Source organism: Adelges cooleyi, unplaced genomic scaffold (assembly GCF_023614345.1).
Source record: "Adelges cooleyi isolate 19-005CV unplaced genomic scaffold, UGA_ACOO_1.1 ACOO_flye_CR_arks_rails_tigmint_CR_PRNA_118, whole genome shotgun sequence".
Taxonomy (NCBI): domain Eukaryota; kingdom Metazoa; phylum Arthropoda; class Insecta; order Hemiptera; family Adelgidae; genus Adelges; species Adelges cooleyi.
Window position 1 is genome coordinate 366,489 of NW_026095771.1, and position 17,423 is coordinate 383,911.

General features: G+C 30.7%; 1 protein-coding gene across 1 annotated transcript; it reads right to left on the reverse strand.

The window, feature by feature from the left end:
• Nucleotides 1-8,923: 8,923 nt before the first annotated feature.
• Nucleotides 8,924-13,584, reverse strand: LOC126847720 (uncharacterized). The gene is made up of 9 exons (XM_050588097.1): nucleotides 13,465-13,584; nucleotides 13,138-13,300; nucleotides 11,823-11,902; nucleotides 11,014-11,194; nucleotides 10,886-10,944; nucleotides 10,060-10,216; nucleotides 9,909-9,979; nucleotides 9,596-9,785; nucleotides 8,924-9,513 (listed from the first exon to the last, which is right to left on the reverse strand). Exons 1-9 carry the CDS (start codon nucleotides 13,519-13,521, stop codon nucleotides 9,392-9,394), a joined length of 1,080 nt encoding a protein of 359 aa, XP_050444054.1. The 5' UTR covers nucleotides 13,522-13,584; the 3' UTR covers nucleotides 8,924-9,391.
• Nucleotides 13,585-17,423: the final 3,839 nt, after the last annotated feature.

Genomic DNA, 17,423 nt, shown 5'->3' on the forward strand with positions numbered 1-17,423 from the left:
ATTCAACAAATTAATCTCAACTTAATAATGCATTTAAATTTTATATAATCAAACGTTGGTAAAGTTTCACCAAAATATACTAAAATAGACATAAAAGAAACACTACAAAATTGCAATTTTGTAAGAGTAAACTAGTGTAGGACGTTAAAAGAATCACTCGGTATTAAGCCATTGGGTTCAGCAAATATTAATGAACCGAAAGCAAAGCACTCAACGGCCATTGAGATCGGCTTTAAGTGTCCACTTAAATTGACTTAAGTTTGGCTAGGTAACATATTTGTTTATCAGTATATTACTTGACTCGTATTCAAAATTAGTTTTAAAATTTTCCCATTCTATTCCGAAGGTTTTTTCCACGACTTGTTCGATTTGCTTCTCGCCAATTACGTTGATAGGCTTTTTGTGATTTTCAAACAGTTTATTCAACCGTTTCAATTGATAACGGTTCAGTCCGATGCTCTGAAATGAAATATGACGACTATCAATAGTTGTGGTAAGTGGTAGATTTTATCCCTACTTATATAATCGGTATGTATTTAATTTTTTTAGTTTATACCAACCGAGATGAATAATAAATAATAAACAGTATCATACTCTTACCCATGCCGACGTTATGATAAACACCGTGCAAACAATAAGGGCGTTCTGGAAATGCATATTATATTAATTGTTTAAAAAAAAAAAATTATTTAATTAAGTACTTTTAATAACATATATCAGTAAGACTATTATTGGCACCGAAGACGACCGACGAATAAACAGTAAAATAAGTATTTTCTTCGGGTCTTCGATGTTGCGTTGACACATGCGCAAAAAACAACAATGTTTGCTAAACCATATTATGTTATGTTCTTGGGTGTTATATTCTATAGCACCGTGATATATTTGCTGAACAAATATAAACCGTGTTGTTTTTAACTTTGTATTATTGTACAATTTTTTTAGCAGCATTGTGTTTTTATTTTTTACACTGGTTTGAACCTACAATCCACGGATACGCATCGAAGCATTTGTTTTAAAGTGATCTTATCACTTATAGTTATAATATTTCCCGAAGACCTACTACCCGAATAATAAACATTATTGCAAATTGATCATCTTTCAATTTTATTTGCTATAAATTCGTGAAAAATGGTCTGATCGAAAAGACTTTTTTATCAAACATATGTTGGCATTAAGACATTTATGAGGCATGCCTCTTTTATAAACTATTCTCGGACCAAAATATCATTCCTCACTATGCCCCGACCCCACTGTACTGGCTTTTTCGTTAGTAATTATCAATCAATAGAAATCAGATAATAATTCGTTTTTATTATTAGATACAGAGAAGCGTAATATTTTAATTGATACACACAAAAAAATAATTTAAATAATGTTATTATCATTATGGTTATTCAACATGTCCGATTACTATTACTTAAGCTTGCGAGTTATCACCAACGATGCCACCCTCTTCAAGCAAAATATAGTAAGCGAAAATATGTTTTGTAATGAACATTACATATTCCATATGCATTGCATATTCGGTTATAATTTTTTTTTATTTTATAAATTTCAAAGTTCTTCGCCGTTATATTTGTTACACTATCTCGCCCACTAATTAATAAATATCACAAAAAATGTACACGAACAATTGTTTAGGAATGGAAACTGTTAAGTCCAAGCGAGGTCGTGTTTTACGTAAACCAATTCAATGAAATCGACGATGACAACGACGGTTTAGTGTCTCTCGATGAGTACGCCGACTTCATGAATATGTTAGAAAAAGTTTTGGCAAATAACCTACCAGAAGCTATCGAAAAAATGCAAGATTATTTAAAGAGTTTCTACAGTAAAGTTAATTTAAATCCTAATTAACGACGATTATTGGTCATCGCCGGTAAAAAAAAAACAATTATTGTTCCTCTTTTAGGTATAAAAACAATAAACGTTGTGGTGCACTTGGAATATGAATTGTTCATGACAAAACACATTTTCGAATACTATATTACGCTTGAAGAAGATGACATCGTTGGTGATAACTCACAAGCTTAAGCAATAGTAATCGGACCTGTTGAATAACCATAATGATAATAACGTTATTTGAAATATTTATTTGTGTGTATTAATTGAAATATTACGCTTCTCCGTGTCTAATGACACAAACAGACTATTATCTGATTTCTATTGATTGATAATTACAAACGAAAAAACACACACAGTAAATTTCACAGAAAAAATAAACACATACATTAAAAAGCTCATGAAATGTATGCACTTTTGTAACTTTTGTAACGATATCAATCTATACAGAACATATTAGCATATTTGGGCCACATATATTTTTAAATCCTAATGCGATGTCATCACAATTCAACGCTTCGATGTTAAATTGGTAAGAGTCCAGTACATTTTAAACCAGCACAGTCTGAACCAGCTATTTGTGTTTTTAAATATTTTAACCATTTTCTGGCATGGGTCATTGTAAATTTGTATTAAATTATACATATAGGCATCATTTACCAAGGAAGTTATATACATTTTTAAACAATAAGTAGAACATTTCAGTAGATAATTAGTGACGATTAAAGTTAATGGATTTTTAAATAAAGAAAATTATACAGAAAACCAATATACAATCTGTGTAGTTAATTTTTTATTCCTAAATATGCCAATTTCAGTCATGTAATTTGAATATTATAATTTAATTAGTTCAACTGGGCGACTGAACAAACATCCTCTTCACTTTTATCAATTATGTTTTGTCTATTAACTCTAATCACTAATATCTTATTATTTAAGCGATTACAAAAGATGATAGAAGATAATAACTAGGTTCTTTATTATATTATAATAAATATATATTATATATGAAAAAACACACACAGTAAATTTCACAGAAAAAATACACATACATTAAAACATACATTAAGAGTTTCTACAGTAAAGTTAATTTAAATCCTAATTAACGACGATTATTGGTCATCGTCGGTTAAAAAAAAACAATTATTTTTCCTTTTTTAGGTATGCTCTGCTAAATGAATGGTAGAAGTACATCATGTCCCTATCCCTACCAATCCACCATTATGGCACACTTTTTTTAAGAACTATAAGGCTTAAATCTAGAAAACCCCTATGGCGAACAGAAGCCTGGAAAGAAGAATGGACAGCATCAAATCTCAACCAAAACTACATCCCCACGCGGTATGTCCCTGGCCACAGCCAGTTAATCCATTAATCCGACGTATGGTCTGCCCAGATTTTTAGTGTAGACACAGAGTAGCTTCCTGTCCCAGCTAGGGTCCAATGATTTAGGCCTTTAAGGTGGTCAGTCGTAAGTATGATCCGCTTACTCCACTACACCGTAACAAAGTATAACTTTTAGGGAGAGGGGAAGTGATTTGAAAAATTATATTTACAGAAAGCGTTATATTATATTACAATTATTCTAAAATAAAATTATTCAGATAATTATTTTTATAATTTTTCGAATAAAGAATTGTTTTATTCATTTTTTTTTTTACTACCTTATATACCGGTTAGGTTATTCTTATAACATCTTTCACTAGTATTCTCTTAAATACATTTTAGTTTATTATTTAATTTTTTTTTTTTTTTTGAACATAGTATACTGAAGCTATGGACAATATAAAATTGTTTACTTTCTATAGTGTTTTCTAGAGCTTTATCAAATTTTGAAACTTTTATGATAACGCACTTATTTTATATTTAACTTGATCATTTAAAAATATTTGCTGAAAAAATTGACTATCAACTATATTGGTAAACGTACTGAGTGAATACATTATATGTATACATATGTGCTGTATTATACATAATCGGTATTACTTAATTTTTAAAGTTTATATCATCCGAGATGGATAGTAAAGATATAGTATTACACTCATACCAATGGTGACGTTATGAAGTACACCGCGCAGCCAAAAAAGGCGAATTAAAATGGATAATTTGAATTAATTTTCAAAACAATATTCAAATTTCAATCGAATACTTGTAAAAATTTAGCTGCAAGACTTTTGGCACCAAAGACGAAAAACAGTAAAGTATTTTCTATTTGTCTTCCATGTTGATTTAACACAACTCACAAATGCAAAAAAACAACAATACTTTCCTAACCGTATTAGGTAATACTCTTGGATATTATAATATATAAGAATGCACTGTGGTCTGTAATACATATTCAACACTATAAGATGTAAAATATATTTCCTAGGCAAATACAAAACTTTTTTCTTTTTTTTATTATTCTACAATTTTCTTAGCACATGTTGACAAAGGTTTGTTCTTATTTTTTTCACCGCGGACGAGTACGTTTTGTTTTTACAACAAGATGTTCATGTTTTTTACCCGTGTTGACAGCAGTCATCGGGGATAGTAAACAACCTTATTTATTATTTTCCGGCACTGTTTATATGAAAATATGTGATTTTATCACGTTTAGCTTCAAAATAATTCACGAAGACACTTGACTTCACCGAAAGCTCGATATGGCCCACTCTTCTGACTCGTAAATATTATTAAACTAGTGAGAGAGTCAGGCAAAATCGTTATCTAGATAAAAATATGATCGAATAACGCAAAAAGATAAAAAAAAATTATATTTTATGTATTAATTCACCTTTTTTGATTACAGTTACTCCAATAATCCTAACATAAATAATTTTGCTTCCTATTTTTAAAAAAATTATAATCATCTTTAAAGTAGGTTTTAAAACAAGTATTGAAAAATGTATACCAAAATTATTGTCTTTTTACGCGTTTCAGCGTACGGCTAAATTTATAAATAGTTGTTTTCGATAGAAAATACACAGGTGTAGAGGCCGCATAAAAATGTAAATGTGAATTTTGTTAGGTTACCTTAAACACTGCCTATGTACTAATTCTGGTAGCTTAAAATAAGTACAGTCTTTCGTTATTTTGCTTTCTTTGTTTCTTTACAACCAACATTAAAAGCATATAATTTAAGACGTAAAGCTACAAACTAATATAAAATTAAAACTTTCAACTCGTCTTTTGAGTATCCTGGACTATTTTTTTTTTATCTGAAGAACATAGATAGTCTTTTGAAAAAATTGATATGTCCAATATGGTGAGTAAGTATTTCTAAGATCATCCACAAAATTATCTATGATAATCGCATAGTTCAAGCAATCAGTATTTGAATAACACAAACTAATATTTATACCACACATAGGTTTCATGCAATGTATTTTATTGGGTAATTTAAAAACAAACACACAACGGAAATCATATAAACTGGTGAACATTCGACTAATATAATATTGTGTTATTGGTATTTTAACATTAGATTTATCTGATAAACTAAAGAAACAAACAATAATAATAACTTAGAGTACTCGTGACAAACAAAAGTAAAGTTTAAATTAAGACAGATTTTTATTCTGAATTCATAGATGTTTTTTCTTGAGGATGAGTGTCCATAAAGTAAGAAATAAGAAAAAAATTGATGTCGGTAAAGTTTTTTTTAAGGTATTCAACAAAAATAGTAGCATGCAGAATGCTGTTTTCCACACGAACATCTTCATCACTTTTCTTTAACAAAAAAAAACGCTTGCCGCTCATTCGGGTTTCGGTTGGTAGACAGTTACTTTCAGAGAGACTTTTAAGTGTGTCAATTTGTAATTCCACCGAGTTGGAATCACTGCAGGTTATTTTGGCATCTAAATTGATTTTTTCTTGCACATCCACTCCGTTAGTATGTATATTTTTTAATGTGATAACGTCGCTTTTTTTTGGGGCTTTAATCTGTTCACTGAACATTTTTACTTCGTCGTCTCTCGTTAAACCTAACAATTCGGTGAACTCCTCGAGTTTATCGGAAAACTTCGAGTTGTACTTGGATCTGCGATCATCTTTTATCTCTATGACGCGCATCAAATAATTTAAACACAACTGTAGCATCATTACTTTTAACATTGAAATAAAACGCAGTTGAATGTCGTATAACGCACCGATATGTTCGTGTATTGATGTTTTCGGATCTAAAACCGTTTTAAAGTTGCTATCATAATATGATTTTAACTCGTCGACATTGGAAATCAACCCAAATCTAAAAAGCAAGGTGTCCATGATTCCGCCATTGCCAATCGCGTTTTTTAAATAAAGACTTTTTATATTTAACCTTAATTTCTTCCATGTTGTTCCTACACGAAGTATATCGTAACCATGTATAAATTTAAAAGAAATACGTTGGTTTTCCTCCAGCTTTATCGGATCTTTTTCTTTGGTTATATCGTTAATGTACGATTCGTGTTCTCTTTGACGTTTGTCCATGGTTTCCAAGTCAGGGCAATCCGTTCGCATCTTACTCCGCAACGCCTCAAAAGTTTCACCGTGAATAGACTCCAATTGGATTAAGTTTCCTTTGTAATAGCTCATGTTGTTTCGCACTTTATACAAGTAAAAATAAAGTACCCACATAGGCGGCATCATTGTTTTAGTGTCGTCACAGTGTGACAAAACCGATAACATTAATACTGCCCAGCAATGAAAATTATGGAATGCATTGTACCGTTCCAACTCATCGGGTGGGAGGAATTTACATAAATGGACGTGCACAATTGCATGGTACAAAATATTGCATCCCATCTCGTGATACGATTCTTTAGACTTGGGTGGTAAATCTTTGAAAGTATTTATCAATTCCGGGAAATGTGTCGGGACCGCGTCAAACGATATGACACAAGTAATCACCACATAACGTATTAAGAACCACTTCATCTTTAAACCGCACTTTGAAAACTATAAAAACGCACTGATAAGACTTACCTATTCGTATTCAATTTCTAATATGCAATAGAAAATTCACATTTTCACCGTACATTTTTCAACTTGGTAAATATTTCTTTAGGTGCGACGTTCTTTTTTTCGAATTCGTGTTGGTGTTTTTATGTATTTTTTTTTTTTTTTAAACGCGTAAGTCCGTATTTTATGCAAACGAAGAAAATTTTTTGTAACGTCTTAAATAGGTCGAATATACAGAGCGATTCGTTCGGGATAACACACTAATTTTCTCGTGATATAATGGCGATTTTTTATTTTATGCTTTTTTGTAATATTAGACGGCACTCAAATTTGTTTTTTTCTTTCCAGAACTATCGTCTACCAAGTAGCCACGTGCATATTTAATTAACTTTTTAAATAGATAATGGCAAATGTTCTAAAAAATGTTGACAGGTGGATAACCAATTTTAGATAAATATTTTATTGTCCACATTATGATCATACTATTATGGGTATTTTGAATTTCCATTCTCTTTCCAGAGCTGCCGAAAAATGACTGTTCACAATTTTTTTAATAAAAGTTACTACAAATCCTAATGCTCTTACCAAATCTTGTAACAAGACAATATACATACACCCGAATCCCTTGGTCAAGTGTACACGAATTTTAACACTTCTGTTGTTGAGCCTTATTTTGTTTTTGTATTTCACTTCTACTTTTGTTACCGAAAAAATATGTACAGGGTGCTCAAAAAGTTTGAAAATAAGTAATTTTCAGAGCCACTGTTGATTTTTAGTTTTGACTTATGGATGTTGATAGATATAAATTTGCTTATATTTTATGCTTTAATACAAAATTACACCTCGAGTAATTAGCGCATGAATTACTTTGAACATTTAAATAAAAAACCCATGTTTTCCGATATGTTAGTTTATAATTTTATTGTTTAGTGGCAGTTATTATTAAATGTGCTTATTATTGTACTTTTAGTGATAGGGTGCATACGATTAGAGTTGATCGTCTGTCTATAGTAACTCATCGTTTTTATTACTAACAAGCTGTCCGGACCCGGCGTTGCCCGGGTTGATTGAAATAATTCCCATTCCGCCATTCTCATCCATCCCCTCTATTCATCCATCATATCTAATCTCTTATCTCTTATCAGATAACAGCGTGACAGCGTTTTTGTGGCACTTATTTCGGTTATTATATCCCCCTCTTACTCAAGGGCCCCAGTCCCAGTCCCAGATCCCGTTCCAACAGTTAAAAGTTTGCCCAGAATCGTGGTACATAGAATCGGCCTGTTCCTTTAATCATCACGTACCGTGGTTACCATAGTTACAAACAAAGTGTTTATTTTGGGTTAGCAACGAAAAATATTTCGCATTTAAAGTAGAAAGTTCGTGTTTGAGGCCATCCTTAGGGATGGAATTTCGAAAAGTACTATGCCAGTTACTTTCACGGGAGTGTACTCAATTACTTCCCAAAGTTTCAAAGCGATCGGATGAATGATGTACTAATGCATAAAAAATTCTAGTTATTTTCTACACTGCGCTGTCATTTCATCTTGTAAAAAAAAACATTATAATTACAATTATTGCTTAAACTTTAATGATAATAATAAACTTTTTGCCTGGCAACGAGTTTGAAAATTATTACAAATGTTTGTTTAGCTCGAGCAAGTTGGGTTGTAAATGACACTTAATATTTTTTCAGGACTTTATTATATAAAATTAGACAGTATTTATATAAATGTAATTATTCTATTTTTATTACGTATTTTCAAATAATTATAAGGTAAACAGATAAAACATTATAAAATAGATAAAAAGATAATAAAGAACCTAGTTATTATCTTCTATCATCTTTTGCAATCGCTTAAATAATAAGATATTAGTGATTAGAGTTAATAGACAAAACATAAGTGATAAAAGTGAAGAGGATGTTGGTTCAGTTAGCCAGTTGAACTAATTAAATTATAATATTCAAATTACATGACTGAAATTCGCATATTTAAGAATAAAAAATTAACTACACAGATTGTATATTGGTTTTCTGTATAATTTTCGTTATTTAAAAATCCATTAACTTTAAACGTCACTAATTATCTACTGAAATGTTCTACTTATTGTTTAAAAATTTATATAATTTCCTTGGTAAACGTTGCCTATATGTATAATTTAATACAAATTTGAATATTTTTACAAATTTACAATGACCCATGCCAGAAAATAGTTAAAATATTTAAAAACACAAAATAGCTGGTTCAGACTGTGCTGGTTTAAAATGTACTGGACTCTTACCACTTTCACATCGAAGCGTTTAATTGTGATGACATCGCATTAGGATTTAAGAATATATGTGACCCAAGTATGCTAATATGTTCTGTATAGATTGATATCGTTACAAAAGTTTCAAAAGTGCATACATTTCATGAACTTTTTAATGTATGTGTTTATTTTTTCTGTGAAATTTACTGTGTGTGTTTTTTCGTTTGTAATTATCAATCAATAGAAATCAGATAATAATTTGTTTTTGTCATTAGACACGGAGAAGCGTAATATTTCAATTAATACACACAAATAAATATTTAAAATAATATTATTATCATTATGGTTATTCAACAGGTCCGATTACTATTGCTTAAGCTTGTGAGTTATCACCAACGATGTCATCTTCTTCAAGCGTAACATAATATTCGAAAATGTGTTTTGTCATGAACAATACATATTCCATGTGCACCACAACGTTTATTGTTTTTATACCTAAAAGAGGAAAAATAATTGTTTTTTTTTTAACCGGCGATGACCAATAATCGTCGTTAATTAGGATTTAAATTAACTTTACTGTAGAAACTCTTTAAATAATCTTGCATTTTTTCGATAGCTTCTGGTAGGTTATTTGCCAAAACTTTTTCTAACATATTCATGAAGTCGGCGTACTCATCGAGAGACACTAAACCGTCGTTGTCATCGTCGATTTCATTGAATTGGTTTACGTAAAACACGACCTCGCTTGGACTTAACAGTTTCCACTCCTAAACAATTGTTCGTGTACATTTTTTGTGATATTTATTAATTAGTGGGCGAGATAGTGTAACAAATATAACGGCGAAGAACTTTGAAATTTACAGAAAGAAAAAAATTATAAACTATATTACATTTTCCTCGGTCGCCTTATTGCGTTCTGCCGCAGCGACGATTAGATCAATCAACAACACTTCAGCGGGTCCTGTACGAGTTTTAATAATTAGTAGTCCACCAATTACTTATCGTACCTAATATTGTATTATATGAATTGTACATTCTTACCGGTGGATTTAAACAGCTGTCTCAATTCGTCGTTTATGCTTATACCAAGCTCATTGAACACTTTTTCACTTTCCACAGGATCAATGCCATCGGATGTCTTATGTGCTTCGTACAAATTGCCAAACATTTCTATTTGTGCTTGGTTCAGACCATAGCCCTATATGCATGAAAAAAGTATTAATACAAGCATTGTGTCTAAAAAAAAAGACCATGTTTTTTTTTAACAAATAATTTCAAAAGAAATAAAAATAATACGATCTCCTTGGTTTTAGAGTTATTAACAATAGTTAACACTCATTTTCTGCATAAATAATTGATTTTCTTTTGGAAATATTTCGGTTTATGTTATTGTATAGTATTAGAAAATATTCTAAATTTATCTTATTCAATTTTTTCCAGAGCGCTATCAACTTTTAAGGGGATTGCATGGGCATAAAACCTAATCGGATTCCATTATATCATAGTAAATTAGCCAATGAACTCAAATCTGCTTACAGAATTAAAATTGGACCATTTAAAGTAGTTGAAATTTTTTGGCTTTTTAGTCTAAAATAAGCCAAAATGATTTTAAGTCATATAAAAGTTATGTAAATTAAAAGAACACCTTCAGGCTTATACAAATTAACCTGAAAATTAATTCACATGGTCAAATATAAACTACACAAAACTCTTTAAAAACAGACCGCGTGCAATGTCCTTAAATATTAATTTCAAAATCTCCTGTTTGTTTATTTCATTTTAAATCGATTCATCTTAAAGTTCTTAATTTAATGTATTTTGAGAATGTTTATTCCCCCCTCCCTTTTTTTGCGATTATTGCACTTACTTCTGGTTTGATTTCTATCATGAGCAACAAGAACTCTACCGCGTTCATTACATAGTCGTCTAAAATTAAATAAAAAATTACAAATTTGATACATCAAGTGAAACGTCTCTTCGGTGTAACTGCATTACCGGGGTTTTCGGTTTTAAGTACTTTTCTTTTTGCGTTCAAAGCATCATTTACCATTTTCCAATGCTCAAATACTTCTGATAGCTGTTGAAGATTAATATATCCGCGTTGCTTATGCAATTCGGCTTCCGCAACAAACTCCTCCAGGAAAATACTTACTTCATTAGATATGAGTGCATTAACCTAAAATCATTAAAAATACCTTTTTATCAGTTCGCCCAATATTATTACATTTTCCATAAAAAAACATCATCCCTTATGTGTAAAGTCTTACGAACTTAAGCTATTCAAAAAGTAGGGTATATTTTTTTTATACATTTTTAAATAGAAAATAATTTCCTGTACATTTTTACTGGTCACAAAACCGGGTTTGAGCAATTACATTTAAAAATACTTAAGTTTAATATTACTCAACAACACATTATCTCCAGTCCTAAATTTGAAACTTACTCCACTTTAATTCACAGGATTTGTAAGTTAAGATGTATAATAATTTTATATAAAAAAAACTACAAAATCGCGATTATTTCAATACAAAATGAGTATCCTATCTTTAATGAATCACACTGTACAATAAAACCATTTAAACATTTTGAATTCGCAGGATTTTAAGATATAAGGGATAGGTTATATTATTGAAGAATACATTAAATATGAGTTAACTTATAACCATAACAATAGTATGAAAAAATATATCAAAGAAACATCACAAGAAACCAAATCGCATAAAATTCTAATTTCGATATTTGCCAATAGTTGGTACATATATTTCATTTAGAGTTTAAACTAGTTGATTTAAAACCTTGAATACCTTGACTTTATCGATGGTTTGGTTGTCTGTGGCCGCCAATGCCCACAATAAATTAATTAAATTAACGGAATCGGGTAGATCTGTAAACAAATTGATCAGTTGTTAATTAAGTCATTAATTTTTATTATATCAGTTTTAAACATGGCTTTTTGTCTGACATATTAATATCAATAATTAAATTGTGTATGACTAATTTTGCTATGGTAGACATGTATCTGTTATCAGTTGTAATACTATTGTAAGCTGTTGTTGAGTAGACTTATTAGCCCAATAGAGAGAGAGGGTTAAGTTTCAAAGGCAGAAGGTACTACCCAACTTTTTATCATTAAAACGGAGGAAAGGGCTAGAACAATTAGCGAGTGGCAGGAAAAGTGGAGCGCTTCACCTAAAGCTAGCTGGACAAGACGGATCTTGCCGAGTCTGGCCCGATGGATAGGGAGACTGAACCCAGTAGTCACGTTTCACCTAACACAAGTGTTGACAGGTCATGGGTGCTTCCGAGAGTACTTGTGGAGGAGGAGAATAGCCCGGAGTCCACAATGAGTATACTGTCAGGATCGCGATGCGAGCATTGTAGGACAGAACTTCATCAACTCTTAAGAAGACCACCAAATCCGGAAGATGTGGAAGATCTGCTGTGTGGTCGCAGGGGTAAAGGGGATTTTCTTACAAAAAAACTGTATTTATGTATATGTACATATGTGAATAAACGATGACGGCTAATAAGGGGAAGTCGTGTGGAAAACAGTTAACCCTCATTGGTTCTGTATTTAAAACAAAAAAAAAAAGAATGGAAGAAGTACATCATGTCCCCATCCCTACCAATCCACCCTTATGACACACTTCTTTCAAGAACTACAAGACTAAAACCAAGATAACCCCTATGGAGAACAGCAGCTGAATTTATTGCATCAAACTTTGAACTTCAACACGCCTGGTTGGAAGAATGGACAGCATGAAAACTCAACCAAAACTATATCCCCACACGGTATATCCTTAGTCACAGCTTACCCCGCAAAGAATGGATGAAACTGAAACGGGTCCGAACCGGCCGTGGCAGATGTTTACTTTTTATAGTATTTTCTAGATTAACTTGATAATTAAAATATATTTGCTGAAAATGTTGCCTGGTCGATAACCAGTGTTGAATAAATAGTTTTAAAGATATTAATGTATAACATAAACGATACGAGGAAGGGGTGTATATTTTGAAATTTTTTCATCTGCACGCAAAACTCAACCGCACTTAACGTCCATAACGGTCGACTTAAATTTTTCGAGAGAAAAGTAATATAATTGTTTATCAATATGTTACTTGAATGGTATTCAAAATTAGTTTGAAGATTTTCCCATTCTATTCCAAAGGTTTCTTTTACGACGTGTGCGATTTCATCCTTGCTAATTCCGTTGGTAGTTTTTTTGCAATTTTCATACAATTTCTTCAACTCTTCCAATTGATCACTGTTTAGTTCGATGCTCTGAAATATAGTATGACGACTATCAATATTGTATTGGTAAACGTACTGAGTGAATATATTATACATATACATATGTGCTGTATCATACACAATCGGTATGTACCTAATTTGTTGAGTTTATATCATCCCAGATGGATGGTAAATATATAGTAATACACTCTTACCCATGCCGACGTTAGGAAATAAACCGCGCAGACAATAAGGGCGCTCTTGAAATGCATAACTTTAATTGATTTTCAAAACAATAATCAAATTTCAATCGAATACTTTTAACTATTTAGCGATAAGACACTTGGCACCAAAGACGAACGACGAATAAACAGTAAAATAAGTATATACTATAGTACATTTGTAAGTATATGTTCTAAGTATATTTGTCTTCTTTGTTGATTTGCCACAATTCACAAATGCGAAAAAAAAAACAATATTTGCCTAACCGTATTATGTAATATTCTTGAATATTATAATATATAGCAATGCACTGTGGTCAGTGATACATATTCAACACTAAAAAATGTATAGACTATTTGCTAGAAAAATAAAAAACATTTTTATTTGCATTATTGTACATTTTTCTTAGCACATGTTGACAAAGGTGTGTTCTTATTTTTTCACCGCGGACGAGTACGTTTTGTTTTTGTAACAAGATGTTTGTATTTTTTACCCGTGTTGATAGCAGTCATCAGGGATAGTAAAAAACATTTTTTATTACTTTGTCACTTTGTCAAATGATTATATGAAAATATATGGTTTTATCGCGTTTAGTTTCAAAATAAAACAGTTGACTTCGCCGGAAGCTCGATATGGCCCACTCTTCTGACTCCTAAATATTATTAAACTAGTGAGAGAGTCAGGCAAAATCGTTATCTAGATAAAAATATGATGGAATAACGAAAAAAGATTTTATGTCATAATTTACCTTATTTGATTACAGTTAATCCAATAATCGTAGCATAAATAATTTTGCTTATTACCATACATACCATCATACCTATACATATTCATACCATACATAGGTTTCATGCAATGTATTTTATTGGATTAATTTAAAAACAAACACACAACTGAAAGCATATAAACTTGTGAACATTCGACTAATATAATATTGTGTTATTGGTATTTTAACATTAGATTTATCTGATAAATTAAAGAAACAAACAATGATAATAACTTAAAGTATTCGTGTCAAACAAAAGTAAAGTTTAAATTAAGGCACATTTTTCTTCTAAATTCATAGATGTTTTTTCTTGAGGATGAGTGTCCATAAAGTAAGAAACAAGAAAAAAATTGGTGTCGGTAAAGTTTTTTTTAAGGTATTCAACAAAAATAGTAGAATGCAGAATGCTGTTTTCCACACGAACATCTTCATCACTTTTCTTTAACAAAAAAAAACGCTTGCCGCTCATTCGGGTTTCGGTTGGTAGACAGTTACTTTCAGAGAGACTTTTAAGTGTGTCAATTTGTAATTCCACCTAGTTGGAATCACTGTAGGTTAATCTGGTAATTAAGGTATCCATGATTCCGCCATTGCCAATCGCGTTTTTTAAATAAAGACTTTTCATACTTAACCTTATTTTCTTCCATGTTGTTTCTAAACGACGTATATTGTATGCATGCATACATTTATTAGAAACACTTCTGTTTTCCTACAACTTTGACGGATCTCTTTCTTTAATTATATCGTTAATGTACGATTCTCTTTGACGTCTGTCCATGGTTTCCAAGTCAGGGCAATCCCTTCGAATCTTACTTCGCAATGCCTCAAACGTTTCCTCGTGAATAGACTCCAATTGGATTAAGTTTCCTTCGTAATAGCTCATGTTGTTTCGCACTTTATACAAGTAAAAATAAAGTACCCACACAGGCGGCATCATTGTTTTAGTTTCGTCACTGTGTGACAAAACCGATAACATTAATACTGCCTAGTAATGAAAATCATGCATTGTATTGTACCGTTCCAACTCATCGAGTGGTAGGAATTTACATAAATGGACGTGCACAATTGCATGGTACAAAATATTGCATCCCATATTGCTCGTGATACGATTCTTTAGACTTGGGTGATAAATGTTTGAAAGTATTTATCAATTCCGGGAAATGTGTCGGGACCGCGTCAAACGATATGACACAAGTAATCACCACATAACGTATTAAGAACCACAAAATACTTAATGGACATTTTCTAAACCAAATCTTGCACGGCTAGATAAACCAATTTTAGATAAATATTTGATTGTTTACCGTCGGCCTTATGATCAAACTATTATGGGTATTTTGAATTTCCATTCTCTCTCCAGAGCAGCCGAATAATGATTGTTCACATTTTTTAAATAAAAAAGTATACCTTCATATCTAAATGTTTATACCAGATCTTGTAAAACATTATACATACACCCACTTTTCTTGGTCAAGTGTACACAATTTTTAACACTTCTGTTGTTAAGCCTTATTTTGTTTTTGTATTTGTCTACTACTTTTGTTGCCGAAAAAATATATACAGGGTGCTTAAAAAGTTTGAAAATAAGTGATTTTTAGAGCCGCTATTAATTTTTTTTTAATTTTGACTTTTGGATGTTGATAGGTATAAATTTTCTTATATTTTAAATAATAATTATTATATAAATTTTTAAAAATATACAAATTTAATTATTTTGAAGTCAATTTTTGGACTATTTTACGAGAAATTAATTTTTAATAAAAATGTACTACAAGGTTAATTCTTAAAGGGATTAGCCAGACACAATTTCGACTACTTGTAGTGTCGACTACTCTGTAAAGTTTCTTTGGCAACTTTACTAGATTATTAAGGAAAAAGCTTTTTGATATTTTGCTTTTTTTGAGGAAAAAATGTAGGTTTTAATATTAAAAATAACGCAAACTTAATTTATTTATTTACAAAAAACTGATATGTTCAAATGAAAATCTGCTTCCTACATAACATAATAGATTAGCCAAAAAACTCGAATCTCTTTACAAAATTGAAATTGGACCATCCTATAAAGTCGAAATTTTTTCTGGACTTTTGGTAACAAATAAACCAAAATGGCTTTTACTCATAGACACATTTATTTGAATTATAAATAATAACTTAAAGATTATAAAAATTAACCGGTAAATTAATTGCCTTGGCCGAATTTTATTATTACCTTCTTTTTTTTATATATATTGCCTATATAAAACTCCTTAAAACAGACAACGTGCAATCCCCTTAAGAGGACACCCACACAGTGTATACTTTTTAAAGAAAATACTTCTTCTCGCGCAAACTGACCCAAAAAATAAAACGTTAATACAAAATTAAACCAAATACATAACATTGTAAAAGCATTTTATGTACGAGTATTTCCTGCTTAACAAATACACACACACAAAAATGATTTTGTTATAATTTTAAGCAGTGAAGCAAAACAATCTCTTATTTTATATAGCTTTGTTGTCAATTTGAAAAAATAAAACCAGTACAGTGGGCTTGAATACAACAACATATAAAATATATAAGTAATTATCATTATTCTCCAAAATTGCATAGACAGTGAATGTGTAATAATTGTGTTACTTAATTTTGCCTAGTAATTTTATTTTTTTTCAAATCAACCTCAAAGTCAACATTTGTTCCTCTTTATATGTAAACGAGTATACATAACATCATATTAAATATTATTATAGACCAAAGACAGCTTCTTGGCAACTATTGTCGTTATTTGAGTTTAATAATTTTGATTTTTGTTGATGTCTATTTCAGTTATTTCAGTTACTCGAAGTAGTTATAGCGATTGACATAATATTGCTATAATTGACGTAGATGATGTAGGAAACATAACTAAGAACCAAAGCAATAGTACTAAGTTCGACTCTTTATATTATAGCAACACACAGTTAAAAACAGAACCTTACAAATAAATATGTTTTGTTAAAAACCCTATTGAAACATTGAATGTAGTAATCCTAACAAATTGCAAAGAGAAGGGATTGCAAATAAAGTATTGGATTCAGTATGTTATAATTGGTATAAAGGTAATAACTTATTATTATTTTTTTACTAATAATATTCTTGCTGTCAATGACAACAGCTGTTGTTCTTTGTAAATAGTCGCAACCATTTAGTAGTAAGACTACAGTATTT